Below are 18180 nucleotides of genomic sequence, written 5' to 3' on the forward strand. Positions count from 1 at the left end.
GCCGCTGCTCGCCCCGCCGCTCGCCCCGCCCCTGCCGCTCACGTGCGGTAGCGCCGTCAGGTGACTCGGGTCGTCTGACCGGAGCCATCCTACCTCGCTGCCGTCCCGAGCCAATCGGCGCCAGGGAGCTTGACGCCAGCCAATCCGCGGCAGGCTGCGGGGTGTCCGGTTGGGTTGGTCGAGCAGAAGGAGGGCCTGGGACGGGCGCTGGTGGCTGGAGGGCGGCGGGCTCGGGCGGACATGGCGCTGCAGTTCGGCGGGGCGGGCGCGGCGGGCACGGCTGAGGAGCCGGCGTTGGTGGGGGGTAGCTTCGGGGCTGCGGACTCGTTCCCCAAGGACTTCGGCTACGGGGAGGAGGAGGAGGAGGCGGAGCTGGAGGGAGGCCCGGGGCCCGGCGGGCCCGGCGGCGGCGCGGGCGGGCCCGGCGGCGGCGCGGGCGGGGCGGACTCCAAGCCGCGGATCCTGCTTATGGGGCTGCGGCGCAGCGGGAAGTCCTCCATCCAGAAGGTGAGGGGCAGCCGGCGGCTCAACGCCCCCGCCTGCCGCGCTGCCTCTCCGGCGCCGAGCTCTTTCTCATTTCTGTCGTGCTCTTTCGGCAATTTCTGCTTTTTAACGCGGGCGCGTGTGGCGAAGTTGAAGCGAAGGGAGGCTCCTGCTTGAGGATGCTTACTTCGCAGAACGGACTGCCCGAGAGAGGAAGGTTGTGTAGCATAGGTTGTAGCCTTTGTAGTTCTTCGCTTGAATGCTTCAGAAATGAAGAGTGAAGATACTGGTGTAAAATTTACCGTGAAGTGCTTTCTTACGGATGTGAAAGCGCTGGGAGCGGTACAGGTGTGGTGTTTAGCTAGCGCTTCCGGTCAGAAGATGACTTGAGCTCTTGTTCTGCCTTTTGATCCTTTGAGAGAGACTTCTGCTTCTGTATAAGCAGAAAGACAGCCTCTGGTCTCTTTTAGTACGCTAGACCAAGCGAACGAGTCGCTGGTCGAAGAGGAAATAAAACAGTTTCGGTGCCTTAGGTTTGCTGGTAGCTTTGTGAAGTTGCTAGCGTTTCTTAATAAAAATAAGACAAAACCGACTATTTTTGTTTGCCACGTTGCTTAAGAGTAGTGTGGCACTAAGAACGATCCTTGTTCCTCAGTGCAAGTTTTGCATTTGCAGTCCCTATTATGAAGTTTTTAGGTGAACTTTTATGGGAAGGTGTTACTAGTCAAATGCCTTGGTTCTCAAGCTCTAGACTTAGGGGCTTCAAACTTACTTCAAATGCAAGTGTGGAATCCTTCGGATATTTCTGTAAAGGTTTTATGCAGAGAAGCCCTTTTTGGACGTTGCACCATAGCAGGTATGAATCTGCTTCTTTTAGCCAACTTATGCAGACTACTTGGCAATCCATAGGCTGTACTAGACCGATGGGTTCTAAACTGTAGTCTGAAGATTCCTATCTTTTGCTGTAGGCTTGCCTTTCTTTACACAAGGTTTGCAAAAGTTACCATACCTGTTAGTGAGAATTTTTTTTCCATTGTGCTATTCTGAAATACAGTGGCAGACTGGGCTGTCATTGCTTTTCAGTCTTTCCAGTTATTCCCCATTATTTAGGCCTAATGCCCCCACTGTATGTGCAAATGCAGTGATTGTACTGAAAGTCTTTTTCTGTCTTTAGTCATGTGAATGGCACTCCTTGTAGACTCTCATTAGAGATCTTATTTTATTATCCGCAGCTGAAAAAAGTGAACCCTAAAAGCTGGAGGGAAGCAGTAACTCCAAATTGCAGCTAGATTTTAAGACTTTACAAGTCACTTTATAGATGTAGGGTTTGGATTTTTTTTTTTTTTTTTTTGTGTGTGATGACCAAGGTTGGTAGCATCAGTTCTCTGAGGACCCGTTCAAGTAGTTGTACAGGAAAGGAACAGTGTGATGTTGAGTACGCAATAAGAGGACATAGAATTTATCTTTTGCCGATCCGTTGCCAACCTGGCTTGGGAATTAGAAGCTGTGGTTCTGTTATCTAGGAGCTGATTGTGCTGCTGCCTGAGTGAACAAACTGTGGCAATAATTTTAGATACTCTTTGAGTATCAAGAAGTTTCAACAGCGTCCCTGCTCTTAGACCTGTTTAGTCTAAAAATGGCCATAACCAGACCTGAACCTTCTGTCTGGGCACTAGTTGTTGATTGCCTTGCCAGAGAGTGGGGGTGTGCATGATGAACACTGTATTAGGAAAAGTATTGGCTTTGTGGGAATCTAGAAATTTGTGTGAAAACCATGAATTATTAAACCACTTCAGTCCTCTACTGAGAGCAATATTAACAGGAGACCTCTCACAAAAGAAAGAAAAACGATGGTGCTGAGGAGGAACTGTTTTTTCCTTTGGACAACTGGATTTTCCGTACTGGTATAACCTGTGCAAATTTTTGTGCAGACTTATGACTTGCGTAACTGGACTTACTGCACTGTCCTTATGTAATAGGAACCTGAAAAGAATTCAGAGTACCTGATTTTGGGGGTTTTGTGTGTTTGTGTGTAGTTTTTGTTTTGTTTTGGGTGTTTTTGTTGTGGTCACCACACTTGCTGCTCTGCCTTCACAAGATTACCATAAATGTATTACTGGGGGAGGAATTTGTGCGTGTGGTAGAACCTAAAGCAGCAGCTTGTTTGGAGCTGCTGTAAACCTTTCATTTACTCCCTTTTTTCTTTAAAGGTGTTAAATGAACTGAATTGGGGGAGTAGGGAGTCAGAACCAGCTGTCTATGTTTCTGTAGCAAGCTCTAATACTTAAAAAAATCTTACAGCAAGATGTAATGTAGTGCTCCTAATAACTAGTGAATTTCTTTACAAACTTTGTCTGTTTTGTTTTCCTTTCGCTGTACTTACCCTCTTCCTTTGTTACCCCACACTACCCAAATCTCTCCTCTGGAAAAAAAGACAGCTGCTACTTCTGAGACCATCTCATTCATTATAGCAGCTTAAGAAATCCATAAAATTAAAGCAAAGATTCTGGAAAGCATGAAATTGACAAAATGGTTGTATGTCTTATGCTGTTAGGGAATCCTTTGGAAGTCGCTTCTCGTTGTTACCTGTGAAGCAGCTGTTTGCTTCCAGTTAGTAGATTCTCAACACCATCTTGCAATACCATACCTTTTCTCTCTCTTTTCAGGGACCTCCTTCCATCTGCCCGTGCAAATTCCTTTCTGGACATCAGGGCAATAGAAATAGTGTAATATTACCTCAAGAAAAAAAGGGGTTTACTATGACTGGAAAAAAAAAAAAAGGAGTTTGAAAACCCATTCTGCATTTGGACTTATAGGTAAAGGTGCCTATTTTTATGTGCAGAATGATCCTGTGCTGCAGTGGGGAGACTGGTTGATTATAAAGGGCAAATTGCCTGCTTCAGCTGTACAGACTTCGTTGAGGCATGCTTTTCATGGTGGCTTGGGACAACTCCCAGTGCAGGGTTCTTCCCTTTGGGTTACTTGCACTGTGAAGATTCCTAGAAAAGTTCTGGCTCTGGTTGTTATTTCCCTTTTGAGGAAAAGGATGTAGATTTCTCAGATATAAACCAGTTATTCAAGTTTCCAGACAAAGTGTCAAAAAAAAAAAGGGGGGGGGGGGGGGGGGGAACTAAAGTAGATTTGTTACTTTCTCAGCAACTTGCAATTCCTGCATTAGATATTCTTCTTGCAGTTTACAGGTGTTGCTACAATGTACTCGATAAAGTGTCTTGTGGTGACAGGTTATATTTGATCATAAGCTCTCTTAGTAGGGGTGTTATGGAAGTCATGTTTGTCACTTCATGTATAAGATTATTGTTTGGTGGTCTTGGATGTTTTTGTTTGCATGGATCAGGTGAACGTTTCAGCTGGTAGTGAAATTCCAAATAAGGCTGTTCTCTGATTTGTAAAATAAAAAACCACCAAAAACCAAGCACATGCTTCCCTGGGGAGTCCATTCAAAGTTTAAGGTAGTGGGAATGAATATGTCAGACAAATTCAGCTCACAGATCCAAGGAAGGGAAAATTGAGACAGAAATTGTGAGTTTAAAAAAAAAATAAATACAAGGGCAGTCCAAAAACACAGGGGTGGTTTAGAAACACTGCATCAGGAGTGCAGCTTAACTGCTGCAGTTCAAAAATAAAACCAAGTGCTGCTGTAAAGAAGTTATTGTAGAGATATGATTGACATGTCAGGAAATAAAAAAAAAAACCAACAACCTGAAAACTGAGATTGTGGCAGGTCAGATGTGAATGGGATGTTCAGAGGGATAAAAAAAAACAACTGAAAGAGCGTATTGGTAAGAGTGCTCAAGCTGACAGTGAAAAGTTCTTAAAATACAGTAGAAGCAGGAAGTCTGCCAGGAAGTTGATGAGACCGTTGGATGTTGAAGGTGTAAAAGGAACACTTGGGAATGATAAAAGCCATAGCAAGGAAACTCAGCAGATTCTTAGAATTTTACTAGCTTTTGTCTGCTCTGCCTGTGTATGCCTAGTCAAAATTGCTTGACATCAGTGTGAGCTGTATGCTTCCAATCGGCTGCTCCCACAGCCTTTTTATTTGCTTTATCAAAGCTCTGTAAAGCAAGTAAGAGTAGGGGTAGATGCTAGGTGATAAAAATGGAATTTGATTAGAACTGTGTCTTGGTCCCCTTATTAGTGTAAAAAACAGATTGGGAACATCAGTCTCATGTAACACACTGCTTTGGGAAGGAGGGGAAAGGGGGATGATGGCATTGCTTCTCAGAGACTCATCTGCTTTAAACTGGATTCACTAATTCTATCCTGCTTCCTGTGGGAGACACTGAGTTCCATAGAAGGAACATTGATTTCAGAATGCTTTAAAACTGTGCTGCAAACCCTGAGGAATTCTTAGTCCTTGCAATACAGCTGCTACATATATAGAACTGTTTTTACTTTTCCACACAGATGTCCTGCTGTTTAAAACCTCGTTTAAATCGTGGCTTCCTCAAACGTTTGCCTTGAGGAACAATTTTTTTCCCTTGGTCTTAAAAATCTAGGCTGACATACTACTTTGAACCTCAGTAAAGAATCCATTAACTATACTGGGTGTGGAGTTGTTTGTCTTGCAGTTTTTCTGACAGAGATTGTTGCAGTAGGTCTCTTTAATGGATGACTTCTGTAACTGTGTGAAACATTAAAAAAAATAAAAAAATTACCAAGTGCTATATAGGAAACATATTTCTTTTTGCAGTTCTAGCATTTGACCACCTCATGTTTGTAGTAACTCTTGCGATATACGTTTGAGTTGCCTTAGTGCAACCTTCGCTATTGAAACTGACTGCTTTTGCTACAGGCTGGTTTGCTCTGGGGTTACGTGCTAGTTCTATTTCTTCAGGGAAAGGTTAAAATCCCAGTGAGGCTTTTTGAGTACTAGCAATGAGTATGTTTTTCATCACTGCAGCTAAACCGTTTACCAACTGGTATAGAAGCTTTCATCGTTTCCTTAGGGTACTTGAGAGGGTCAGCAAACATAATTCAGTTGTTAATAGATGGCATACTACCTAGCTATCTGGGTCTCTAAAACTGAGATGTTATTTTTGTACACTTTTATTGAAGTTTAGGAACAGTCTGATTATATTGTGTTGTAATGCTTGGCACCAGACTGAAAGCAAAGTTTCCGTTAGGAATTTCTAAGAGTGGAAGGGAACAGTTCTTAAAAGCTTGCAGTTGCTTCATTAACACGGTGGCTTTATACCAGATCAAATTGGCTAATATAGCAGAATTTGAAAATACTGTCAGATTTGCAACGAAGAAAGAGTAACTGGGATGTCTTTGTCTTTAGGCAGTAGTATTATTTAGACTTGTTAAAATGTTTAACTGTATTCAGTTCTTTGGTTCTGGTCGAGGGTAGGTTATTTCCTTAGCTGATGCAGGAAGCTGTCTATTTACCAGAAGGAAACTGTACACTTTAGAATGGATAAACCTATTTGTAAGATTCAAGTGGCAGAACGTTTACCAATCTCTTCTAATAAGATGAAGTCGAGACTATTATTTGTGTTCTTTTAACAGGTGGTGTTTCACAAAATGTCTCCCAATGAGACTCTATTCTTGGAAAGTACCAACAAGATCTACAAAGATGATATTTCCAACAGTTCATTTGTGAATTTCCAAATATGGGATTTTCCTGGACAGATGGACTTTTTTGATCCAACATTTGATTATGAGATGATCTTCAGAGGAACAGGTGCTCTAATATATGTTATTGATGCCCAGGTAAATACAAATCACTAAGAATCACAAGGACGTTTTCTTTTTGCTTTGTGTGTGAGAGGAATGATCAAGAAGCTAATAATTTATATTTTTAGATAAGTTTGTAAAACATCTGTTATGTATGAAAGGACGCATTGGCAATGTAACTTTTGGTGTATGGTTTTCAGTTTTGTGAATTGACTGGAACACATGCTCCCGGTGGAGAGAGTGGAAAGGGGCGAGTACCCTTACCTGAGAACTTAACTGTTCTACAATAATAGTGAGAATCTGCTGTGCTTAGATGGTCTAAATTATTCCTTCCCTCTGCTGTTGACTGCTATGGAATTCATTTAATAACAGCACACTTTTGACCTCAGTTTCAAGTACTGGTACTGTTGGGTATCTGGTAGCTTCTAATAAATTTAGGAATTGCACCATGGGAGATTACCTGGTCATTAGGACTGTATTGGAGATCGCTGCCGCCTTTTGCTGGAGTTGAAGTGTAACCTGCCTTTTGCTCTGAAGCCTAGTTTTGTGTAGCTGAGCCTTGTATGGCTAATGCAACTTAATTTACATAGCAGAATCTAAGCTACTTGGATTTCTGACACTCCAAGCTATTCTCTTCTCCCATACTTCTGTTTAGTTACAGAAGTGAAGTGAATTTCTTGCACTGAAATATTTTGTCCTTGTGCAGAACAGAATAGTTATCAGAGATAAAGCATTGTCATTCATTCCTGCCAAAACTGATTTACAGGATGACTACATGGAAGCTTTAACAAGACTCCACATTACAGTTTCAAAAGCCTACAAGGTCAACCCAGAAATGAACTTTGAAGTTTTTATTCATAAAGTTGATGGTTTATCGGATGACCATAAAATAGAAACTCAGAGGGATATTCATCAGAGGGCTAACGATGACCTTACGGATGCTGGTCTTGAAAAACTTCACCTTAGGTGAGTTAAGGCTTCTGGCATATGTAGTTCTACTGTTGCTGATACGCATACAGACTAATGGGTTTTAGATGTAATAGTGGACGGACCGGAGCAAGGCCTTGAGTTTCTTAATACTGCACAAACTCTTGTTACAAAACACACTGCTGAATTTGTGGCCAAGCCTCAGCTGTTAGGCTGAGTAAAATAAGGCAGGCTACTGTACTGGATTTCAATCAACAGATTTATTCATAAACTTGCTGATAATTCAAGGTCCTTTTGCATACTTTTCATCCAGCATAGCAGGCCAAATTTGTACACGTGGCCTGGAGGGACAGGATAAGGAGAGGGGAAGCTGCCTGCCTTCTAGTCCTGGCTAGCACTGGCTTTTCAGTGTGATTGTTTTAAAAGCTTAGTCTCTTACTTGGTATTTGGCTCGCTTTTAAGGTGTCTTCTACCGACACCTTTAAAATGAGCTATTTTTTCTCTGTTTTTACTGCTATTTTGATTATTGTGGAGCCTTTAAGTATTGCCAGTGTCTCTCAGTGTTAGTGTGAACAAAGTGGAAGGCCGGGAATGAGACTTGAAGAAATCTGGTCAAGTATTTAATGCCTTTGTGATCAGCATTCTGTAGGCTAAGTGTGTTGTGAAAGCATGTTCAAATTTTCCTCTCTGTTCTCCCACCTCTCTGGATGGAGGAAGTCTGTTTTGTGTTTATACCAGACACTCAGAAATTAGGTTCTTGGTGTAGTGGCCAGGTATAATTGTGATAAAGGCATCCCAGCTAAATCATCAGGCCTGAATGTTAGAAAACATAGCTTTACTATTTCTATTGCAATTCTGAAATACTCTTGAATCTTTGTTCTTTTTTTATTCCTTTTCCCTCCCTCCTCATCTCAGCTTTTATTTGACCAGTATCTATGACCATTCAATATTTGAAGCCTTCAGTAAAGTGGTACAGAAGCTTATTCCGCAACTGCCAACGCTGGAAAATCTACTAAATATCTTTATATCAGTAAGTGTTAATCTAACAGAACTTTGAGTGAAATACGAGGAATGGTAAAGCAAGTCCTTCTGCTAAAGAATGCTGGCTAGATCTGCCCTTGGGAGATTCAGGTGGCACTCCTGTTGGTGTATTCTGCTGGCCCGGCTGTCTGCATTAGAAGCTTTTTACCACAGCTAAATTGCACTGGTTTGTGCTTTGTGTGGGTTTCTCTAAATACTGACAAAGCATAGTTTGGCTGGTTATAACTGTTGATATGGAAGTTTTCTGCCAGCACGATATACTGATTAGTCTGCTAAGGCACTTAGTCTAATGTAGCTGTACTGGCAAGAGACTTTTTTCATAATATGAACTTGGCCTTGAACTAAACTGTCTATTTCATGTGGCCTGTGAGACTTTTGCCCTTACTCTTCTAGAGTTTGCATTTCTTACAGAATTTGTGACAGAAATTTGCTGCTATGTACTTGAAATCAGATAAAATGTCACCCTAGAGACAAGGCTGAAATAGCCTGTCTCATTAAAGTTATGTCTGTGAGGCTGTTGCAGGCATGTAGACAACATGAAAAAAGCCAGTTGCGATTGAGAGGAGCTGTGTGGGTCAGATGTGTTGCCCCATGCTACTGTATAATGCTTGTTTCTTGTGTTAGTAGAGGATTGTCTGTAATAACCTGGCCCAGTGGATGAAGGGCATGTTAATGGTCACCCTGCTTAGTGCCATGAGGCTATGGAACGTGGCCCTGATGCCAAAAGGATCATCTGGATATCCTCAGGACACTGCCTTGGATATTCAGACTAGATAGGAAAAAGTGATAAGGAATGCTTCTGGTGCCTAAATAGAAATTCAGCTTTGCCAGAAACCCATAGTGAATACATGGTAACTTGCTTAACAGCAGAAGGCTTCTGAACGTAGTATGAGCACGTGTACTTTGTCAAAGTGTTCTGTTACAAATGGGATGGTACAATTGGCTTGGTGCTTTTCCATACCCATAACTGCCATAATGTGATAGTCTTCATGGAGTCATAAGTTTAGAAGCTGACTTTATTTGCTCTGCATGTTAAACTACACAGCAACTGCCACACACAGAAACCGAACTGCCAAGATACTACACAAGCATAAAATATAAGTGTCAGCATACTAGTATGAAGTAACTTGTCTCTGAGCCTGGTCCATCAGGTGGATGTGAATGTGTGGCTCTTCTGGAGTTAATAGAACCACAGAAGAGGAAAACTGCTGAATTTGGGTTCTGGAAGCATAGTAAAATGTAACCTTAATTATGATCTGATAAATAATAAACTGAAAAGAATTCTAACTGAGTCCTCAGCTTTATTTTTGTCAATTAGAAGGTGATGTTGATATGTACTATGGCAACAAGGGTATTGCATTTATAAACTATATGCTCTAAATCTTGATTCTGTCTTAAGCCTCTAAATTGGTTATGTTTAAACTATTTCCTGCTATTAAGATTGTGAAAGTATATGAATTCTACTTGAGATTTTAAAAATGTAGTTATTTTAAAAATTCATCCAAATTCTTTCTCTTTCTGAAGAATTCAGGCATTGAAAAAGCTTTTCTCTTCGATGTAGTCAGCAAAATCTACATCGCAACAGACAGTTCCCCTGTGGACATGCAGTCATATGAGTTGTGCTGTGACATGATTGATGTAGTGATAGATGTTTCCTGTATATATGGGTAAGTGATGAATGCTCTTGGGGAAAAAAGTCCTTAAAAGTTGTAGAATAGGTTGCAAACTGTGCAAGTGGTGCTGGCTTTGTCATCTAGCCAGATGCTATTGATTGGTCTGTAGAGCACATTGGTTCTGTAAGTAATTAGAATATAAAGCCAAATGATTTGGCAGATGGATTGAGCATTTGTACTCTGTTTCCCTCCGCTCATGGCCTTAGCCATCTGACATTTGTAAGAGTCAGGTGTTTCCTGTAAAATATGAATACTGCTGTGTCTCTTTTGGCATGGTGGGTGCAAGTATGTTAATACCTGCAAATAACTGGGGTCCGTAGCATGCCATAGCTTGTAAGCGTAACTTGCAGTCACATTGCTTTGAGAATTGCCGCTATCTGAGCAGAATAGCTTTTGTGAGATCAACTCGGCTCTTGCTGACTTTCTCTGAGGGATGCATATACTGCTTGTTTCTCACAATTTATGGCTGAATTATACTTCACAATGGATTTTTGAAGCAGCTCTGGAGGAGTGGTAACTTATTTTAGAACTGTGGTTGTAGCCTAGAAAATACAGTGCTGCCAAGAAATACTGTAACATTTAATGGTCTGTCTGCTGATGGGTCAACCCAGGGTTGTGTAACCATTGGGGGGTTTTGTTTTTTTTTCAGGAGTAGCTTGTGATACATCTTTTGCTTCTACAGTAATTTAACTAACACTAAAAACTTGCAGATAGAAAGCAGCATCCTAATCTTTTCTTGTAAATGCAGGCTGGTTTAGCTTAAGACCAAAAAGTGTCCTGCTCCCTTTTGCACTCCCACACCCTGGCCTCACTAAGGAAGCCTTTGTATTAAATGACCAAAAGTAGTTTTGCTGAGGTGTCACTCCATTGATGTTTCTGCATAGAAGTCCTGCATTAGAATCTTCAAACCAATCACCTGATTCCTTACTGTGGCACTGTAAACTCAGACAGTGAGTAGTAGTGACTCTTTGGTTTGAAGGTAAACTATGCTGTAACTAATATACTACAATACCTCCATTAAGAATGCTCAGAGGTAAGCTGAAAACAGTATGGACTGAACAGCTATAGCTCTTAGTTTGATTTCAAAAGAATGCATGCTGACAGCTTGCTCTTAACTGCTCATCTAAGATAGACAGTATCTAGTGAAGTCCTCTACTCTGTTTAGGTCTAGCTTGCCTGAGAAACTTAAGGTGTGATAATGGTCTTACAATAGTATTAAGACCTGCATGGCAGGTTCTTTGCTTGCTCACTGTTCAGTATGAGTGATACTCTTCTAACTGCATTTAACAGGTATTTGTCTTGAAGTTACATGTGCATGCCTACTAGATTATGCCTTGGGTTAACTCCTTCTTTCTTAGGTTAAAGGAAGATGGCACTGGCAGTGCTTATGATAAAGAGTCAATGGCAATTATCAAGCTCAATAACACAACGGTCCTGTACCTAAAGGAAGTAACAAAGTTTTTGGCATTAGTTTGCATTCTTAGAGAAGAGAGTTTTGAGCGCAAAGGTAAGGACTTCCCCCCCCACCCCCCAATGAACAACTTTTATCTAATGTTTTTTATCAACTATATTTTTGTGTAACTAAATTTGTTTAATTTCTTCTGGGAGGAATTTTCTACTTTCCCAGAGATAGGTATAAAGAGGTCTTATTTTTATTCTTGTGAATCATCGCTTTAATTGCTGTTCTCCTGCTGAAATGACTTGTGTAGCTGTGGCCTGTGTCACTACCATCTGCTATAGTGGAATCAGTAGAATGGAGTAATGCTTATTACGTTCTGCTTGACAGCTCCTGTATTGTGAATAGCCATATTCTCTATCACGTGTTGAACTGATGAAATTTTTTTTTAACATATGACTGAAGAAATCAACAGTGATAGGCTAGTACAGCATGTGGTAGGAACTTAGAATGAAGTATTTAATACATTGCAGGTCTAACCAGCTCTATAGTTGCTTGGACCTGTAGGAGATGATGGTATGAATGGTCTTGCATGTGTCACGGGGTAGAAATGACAAGCGTAGGCCCTAATTTCAAAGTATTTTACTTAAATGGTGACAGTACCTACCTTGGCATTTTAGAAAAAGCAGATGTGTTCTTTTAATAACTGTACTGTATTTGAACTTAAAGTTTTTCTCACCGCAGTTAGGATACATATCAATGACATAAAGGGCAAGATAACATTCAAGTGATGGTTGTGCTGTACGAGCATGTTTTTTTGGGGTTAGAGTCTTGTGTTGTCCCCTCACCTGCTGTTTAATTATGAATACACACCTTGCATTCCAAATGAGTACCTTTTTCTCTAAAAACTGAGACAGTCTAAATAAATACTGGCATCAATAAAACTTTAAGTCTTCTGAATCCAAATTCATACTAAAATAAGTAGCAAAGTAGCTGTTGGGTAAATGAAACGCTGTATATTGATTGAGAAGCTCTGTTGATTACATAAATGTGCCAAGCTGAGCACAGCTTTTCCTCTCCCCTACCTCTCCTTCTTGGCAGGTCTGATAGACTACAATTTTCATTGCTTCCGCAAAGCCATTCATGAAGTCTTTGAAGTAGGTGTTGCCTCCCACAGAATCTGCAACCACCAATCAAGCACCTCAAATATGAAAGCAGTGACTCACAATGGCACACCTAGGAACGCAGTCTAGAGGAAAACTAAAGACGTTGGATAGACTTGTCAGCTCTTCACTCCAAAGTTTTGTGGAACAAGAGAAGAGTAGTCTGAAAGCCTGAAGTATGTTTCACAGGAGAAGAGTGGCACTAACTGCGGAACAGCAGCTTGTAACTCATGTTGGACAACTGAAACTACTGTAAAAATACTTTGAGGCCAGTGGAGTTAGAAATGCTGGTTTGAAACCAGGTTTATTGCAAGTGCAGTGGTTTTTCAGTTAGGAATCCTATTTTAACAGTCTGTCTCTGACTGATTGCCTGGTCAAAGCTTACAAATGATTGAGTTGAGTTTTGTGTGAAACACTTGAATAGTCACCTGCTCAACTTTTTTTTTCTTTTTTTTTTTTTAATTAATCTGTAGAATATCCTCTTTTGCTTAAGTTTATCCTTTTGTCACACACAAAAAAAAAGGTGGTGTTATTATTTAGGCTTGTGAAACTCAGGCTTTTTGTTTGGTGAGGCTGGTCTCACAAATCATTCCATAAAGTAGTTCTTGCTCTCGTCGGTATTCTCAGAGTTTTCTTGTGAATTCTGTACTTGTTAAGTGGATGCAAGGTAGAGCTCTGTTCTAGTGATTCTATGTTTGGAGAGCTGACCTGGAGCTTCATTTTAAGAGATCGTGATACTTTGCTTTCAGACCACACTTCTTGGTATGCCCCCTTTGATGGAAGGGAAGTATTAAACCCAGAAATAAACTACCTGCTCTCTTTTGCAAAAACATGGATGTCATAAATCTGTGTGATTAATCCTATTCACAAAACAACTGCATGGCGAACTAAACTGAAATGTCTGCCACCTGTTGGAATAAAGCAACCACTTTCAGCTATTCCCAAGCAAAGAAATGACAAAGTTACTGGCTTTTGATGGTGAATCGGTCTCTACCCTCTGACTGATAAGCCAATTCCTAGAAAAATGTCTTAGGGTGTTATCCTTGCACGGCAATTATATATCAGTGTGCTACAACCTACTAATAATACCGGACATAGAAAGTGCGTTGATTCTGTACTGTGGCAAACACCTTCTTGTTTGTTGCCATGCAATCTGAATAGAATAGTGGGGTTTTTCTGATTTTGTGAATGCTGGCTTTCATACTATGGAAAGTATATCTGAATTGTTTTAATCTAATTTATTGGTATTGGTATTATTACTGCAGATGTCATACTGTACATCAGCCTTGCTATGCAGTAAGCTCAGCTGCTGGCCTGTAAAGATCTTGCCTCTTTTTACCTGTCCCTATGTGCATATAGGTGTTGCAAAGCCACTGGACCAACTGACTATACAAGTGCCACTATAAAAGTTTCTGCAAGAAGATCTGGAACTGTAAGCGATCTCTGCAACCAATGTATTTATGTGGTCAGAAATAACCACGGGATTGCTTCTGTGCTTATAGAATGGATTTTCATTGAACTATGTAAAAATGAATATTCATGCATTAACATTAGGGTGTATGCACATACTGTGTAAATGTTTTTCTTTTGTTCTAAAGATGTTGTATGATACTAAATACATAAAGGATCTGCTCCAAAAGTTGCCACAGTCAGCACGAGACTTGGGCATTCAAGTGCTCTAGTTCAGTTCTCTTAATAGTGGTTGTAGTTCTGAACCTAGGCTGAGCCCCTCTATGGTAATGGAACTGCAGGGTTTTTTTAAGGAAGTGCTGCAAGCTTGTAACACTGGGTTTTGTAGCTTGCAAGTTCTATTACAGTGTTCTAGTACTCAAGGTGAGAGGAAAAGTAATTGGCAAGATCACAGGAAGGAAGAAATCATTCCCATTTGTGCAGTGAGTTTTCCATGTTCTAAGTACACATGTATGTTCCTCTCTTTGTCTTTGCTCTCTACATGATGTAATAAAATGAAAAATGGTCAAACTGTAACACTGTTGTTTCTGTGAGAGGATGAGACACTTCAGCAAGTCTGTAAAGGCCTATATGGTTAAGCAAATTTTAAAAAGGCCATGTAATCTTCACAGTGTTTTTTAAAGAAGTTAAATACCACCTTCCCATGTGAAATTTTTTTAAAATGTCAGTTGGCCTTAGCTTTCCTCTCCATTAAAAGCTGACTCCAAACTGAACACTCAGTTTTCAGAAGGTGACTCTAGACTTTAAAGGCATATAAATGATGAAGTGACTTGTTATTTTCTTTTGATTAATGGTGAGCCTTAGGCTGCGTTCTGAAATTCTGCCTTCTGGTGTGCATGTTGTGGTGGGTTTTTGTTGGTGTTTTTTTTTTTGTTTGTTTGTTTTGGTTTTGTTTTTTTTGTCAGCATTACCTTACTCTTGGATGATTGCATTTACTAAAGGTTAATGGTAGCATCTCAAAACAGAATACTGATTATTTTCACTACTACCTGCACAATATTAGCTTTAAAAGTTAAATTTGTCTCTAGTAAGGAGCATGATATTTCTTCAGTTTATTGTCTTAACGGCCTTCCTAAATTGATCCATGTTAAGTCAGATGCTGCTATTCAAGTAGCATGTTCCTTAACCTGTTGCTGCTTTAGCAAGGCAGCTTTTGGTTTCTGCTGAAATCTTTATGCTGCCAGGGAGGGAGGGGAAAGGATGGGAATTACACTTTTTCTCCCTTGTGTAGGGACCTATCTCCCCTTCTGTACTGACCTGCTGCAGGGAGAGATCCTATTAGAGATGAGGGAAGGCAGTATCACAGTCTCTCCAATAAAAGGACTGAAACTAAAGATGACCACCAACTAGTGCTTCACCTTTCTGCCTTTTTTTTCCCCTCTGAACCTGTAGTGGTACAGCTGCTCTGCAGTCTTTTTCGCAAACAACGGAGGACGTGTGCTTTGAAGGAGCAAAAAGGTGCAGATGCAGGAGGGCATAGGGCGAAAAGGTGATGAGCCTGCAGGGAGAAGGAATAAAATCTCTTTCTGTTGAAGACTAAGGCAATCCCTCGCAAAATACGTGTCGGAGCTTCGAGGTGTCTGGCACCAGACTAATGGTTGCTAATCACTGGCTAGGTTTCCAACTGACAATCCTGCCAGCTGTAGCACAGGAGAGGGAAGGAAGGAAAGGCCCGGCCTGGGAAGAGGGGGCAGGGTAATAAAAGGTGGTGTCTCTATCTGCGGTCCTGAAGGTTTAAATCTGCCTATCGTTCGGCTGGAGGAGCGAGCGGTCTTCCCTCCCTTCCTCTCAGACCTCCCCGACAGTCATGCGTGACTGAGTCGCCCACTCCGTATCTAACGGACAGCGGCTGTAAGCATGGGGCTACACGCGACGGGGTCTTACCTTCAGGCAGCGGGAAGGGAAGCGCGGGAAAGCTCCTGTCGCCTGGCGGCCTGCGGCGAGCGGCCCTCCTCCCTCCGAGGCACCTAGTCCCCGCGCTGAGAGGAGTCGCTGCGGCGCCGACGGCGGGTGCTGCCAGAGGCCCCGCGCGGGAGCCGAGCCGCGCCGCGCCGGGGTCCCGCTGGCCGCCCCGGGCGGCAGGGGGCGCCCAAATGGCGCGAAGGCAGCTGTCGCTCAGCTTCGGGCGGAGCGGGCGCTTTCCCGCCCGCTTCCGTTGTTTTCCGCGGCGGGCGGGCGGGCGGCCTGGCGGGCCCTTCCTCGCCTGAGGGGAGCCTCGCTGCCGCAGCGGGCGTCCGCCGGATCGCTGCGTGTCGACGCCTGGCGCGGATCAGCGCGCGCCGAGTGGCCGAAGGCGGTCAGCGTTCCGTGCGGCCCTCCCAGTACGTGAGGTGACAGGAATACGGGAGGTGACAGGAATACGGGAGGTGACAGGCTTTGGAGCCGCCGGTCGTTCTGAGTACGTACCGCCTGACACCTGCGTGCGTGTGTGGTTCTTTTCTCGTTGACGAAAGATTCTGTGCTCCCTTTCGTGTGGAAGAGCGGGGTTTTTTTCGCTTTGAGTACCAACTCGCGGTAGATGGCAGTCTTGTAACGTGTCTGCGAGATTAAAGAAAAAAATGTTGCCTTTCCCAAAGCCGTCTTCTTCACTTCATGTCTCAAGTAGGTCTTACTTGGGAGGGACATACACCCGCGTGCTGCTGCACACCGGGACGAGTTCAGAGGTGTTTGTAGTTTTGCCTTGAAGGCTGACTTAACTTTTAGAAAAGAGCAGCTGAGGGAAAACTGTCTTTAAACTTTTCTGTTTTGTCAAATGCTGTTGCTAGATCCCAGGCAAAGTGCTTTCTTTTATTTTTTTCTTGCTTGACGTTTCCACTGGCTCCTGCTACTGTGTATGTGGCCATCTTCTCCCCTCCTTTTCCTTTTTGCATTATGCTTTGCCTTCCCAGCACTGGTTTCTACCCGGAGAGTTGGAAATGGGTAGCAGGAGAGAAGTATCCTTTAAAAGGGAGTTCTAGAGGTGCCTTTTCTGACCGCTGGAGCGTTTTTTGAGTCAACTTACATTTGGTAAAATTCTCTCATGTTGTCTGGATAAATAGGATTTTGTCCTCCTGTTAGTTCATTCAAGTGCAGAGTAAATATTTTTTGCCCAAGATCCATCACGTTAGATTTTTTCCTTTGTGTTGTGAACAGAGTATTTTTTCATGTCTAGAACTATTACTATGTTTCCTTATTTCCAACATGACTATTCACCTCGTTTTTGCAACTATGCATATCCTTTTTAACTTCAACATTTGTTCTCACCACGTGTGTGTAAATGGACCATCAAAGAGGAAGTACAGAGATGACAGAGCCAAGCTACTCTTGGTAGTGGCTGATGGTATGATAAGGGAGAGTGACATCAAGTTGCAGTATCAGATTAGATACTAAGGAAAAAAGTCTTTGCTGAAAAGGCGATGCAAGTACTTGGAACAGGTTACCCAGAGAGCTATGGGTCTCCATCCTCTGATGTTTTCAACCTTCAGCTAGAAAAAGCTAGGGCTGACCTGGTCTAGCGCTGGCGATGGCTTTGAGGGGATGGTTGGACATGATGACGTTCAGGAGCTCTGTACATCCAACAGCTCTGTGATGCTGCAAAATATTGGACATGATGATGTTCAGGGGCTCCGTACATCCAGCAGCTCTGTGATGCTGCAAAATATTTCTAACTGGTAGCTGAAGAGCATAAGCAACAGATGAAACATTTTCTAATTTGGATGAAACATTTTCTAATTTGCAGTATATATGAGGTTCAAAATACAATGTCACTGAAGAGAGATCGGTGGTAGGACCACCAGGCATAGATGTGTGGTCTGTAGCGTGAAATGTGTTTAAAAATAGTGAGAAAAATGCTTTTTTCTCTCTGTAAGCGGTTTGGTATTATTCTCTGAGGGAATGTGAGGTATATAAGCAAAATGCCTGATTACCATTAAGAATAAAGCTTCATATTAATGTAAACATATGTATATAATGTTTTTAAATTGAAGGCAAAATAAGGTGTATATCTCTGTTTTAACTAACTTTGTAGTTGTAAAGGTTGGATTGCCTAATTTTACTGGGAACCAAGCAAATCTGCTAAGCTTATCTTACCATATGGCTAGACTAGCTCCATTTTTGCCTGGATCTAAGAATTAATTGCCATTCTTCACAGCTCCTGAGCTTCAAAGCTCTATTTTGCTGCGTAGTTTGGTCTTAATGTGTAAACAGGTATCCCTTAAGCATGAGAAGGAAAGAAATGACAATTTCTTTGTTTTTAATTAACCTGAGCTTGTTTTCTGGGTATGGTCTAAAATCCATGTACAGACGGTGCTAGTAGGTGTCTGTGTATCTCCAGGTAGACAGCTTTATT

The 18180-nt window shown here is 42.0% G+C and overlaps 1 protein-coding gene across 1 annotated transcript; it reads left to right on the forward strand.

Annotated features, from left to right (window-relative positions):
- Window positions 1-159: 159 nt before the first annotated feature.
- On the forward strand, window positions 160-14369 carry RRAGC (Ras related GTP binding C). The gene is made up of 7 exons (XM_049819734.1): window positions 160-507; window positions 6016-6219; window positions 6950-7149; window positions 8026-8140; window positions 9676-9818; window positions 11183-11331; window positions 12322-14369. Exons 1-7 carry the CDS (start codon window positions 241-243, stop codon window positions 12471-12473), a joined length of 1230 nt encoding a protein of 409 aa, XP_049675691.1. The 5' UTR covers window positions 160-240; the 3' UTR covers window positions 12474-14369.
- Window positions 14370-18180: the final 3811 nt, after the last annotated feature.

This window comes from Accipiter gentilis, chromosome 17, assembly GCF_929443795.1.
Source record: "Accipiter gentilis chromosome 17, bAccGen1.1, whole genome shotgun sequence".
Lineage (NCBI taxonomy): Eukaryota > Metazoa > Chordata > Aves > Accipitriformes > Accipitridae > Astur > Astur gentilis.

Coding starts and splice junctions, on each gene's coding strand:
- RRAGC (XM_049819734.1), top strand. CDS start 241: ATGGCGCTGCAGTTCGGCGGGGCGGGCGCGGCGGGCACGGCTGAGGAG. Junction 508..6,015: donor GGAAGTCCTCCATCCAGAAG/GTGAGGGGCAGC, acceptor TTCTTTTAACAG/GTGGTGTTTCACAAAATGTC. Junction 7,150..8,025: donor CTTGAAAAACTTCACCTTAG/GTGAGTTAAGGC, acceptor TCCTCATCTCAG/CTTTTATTTGACCAGTATCT.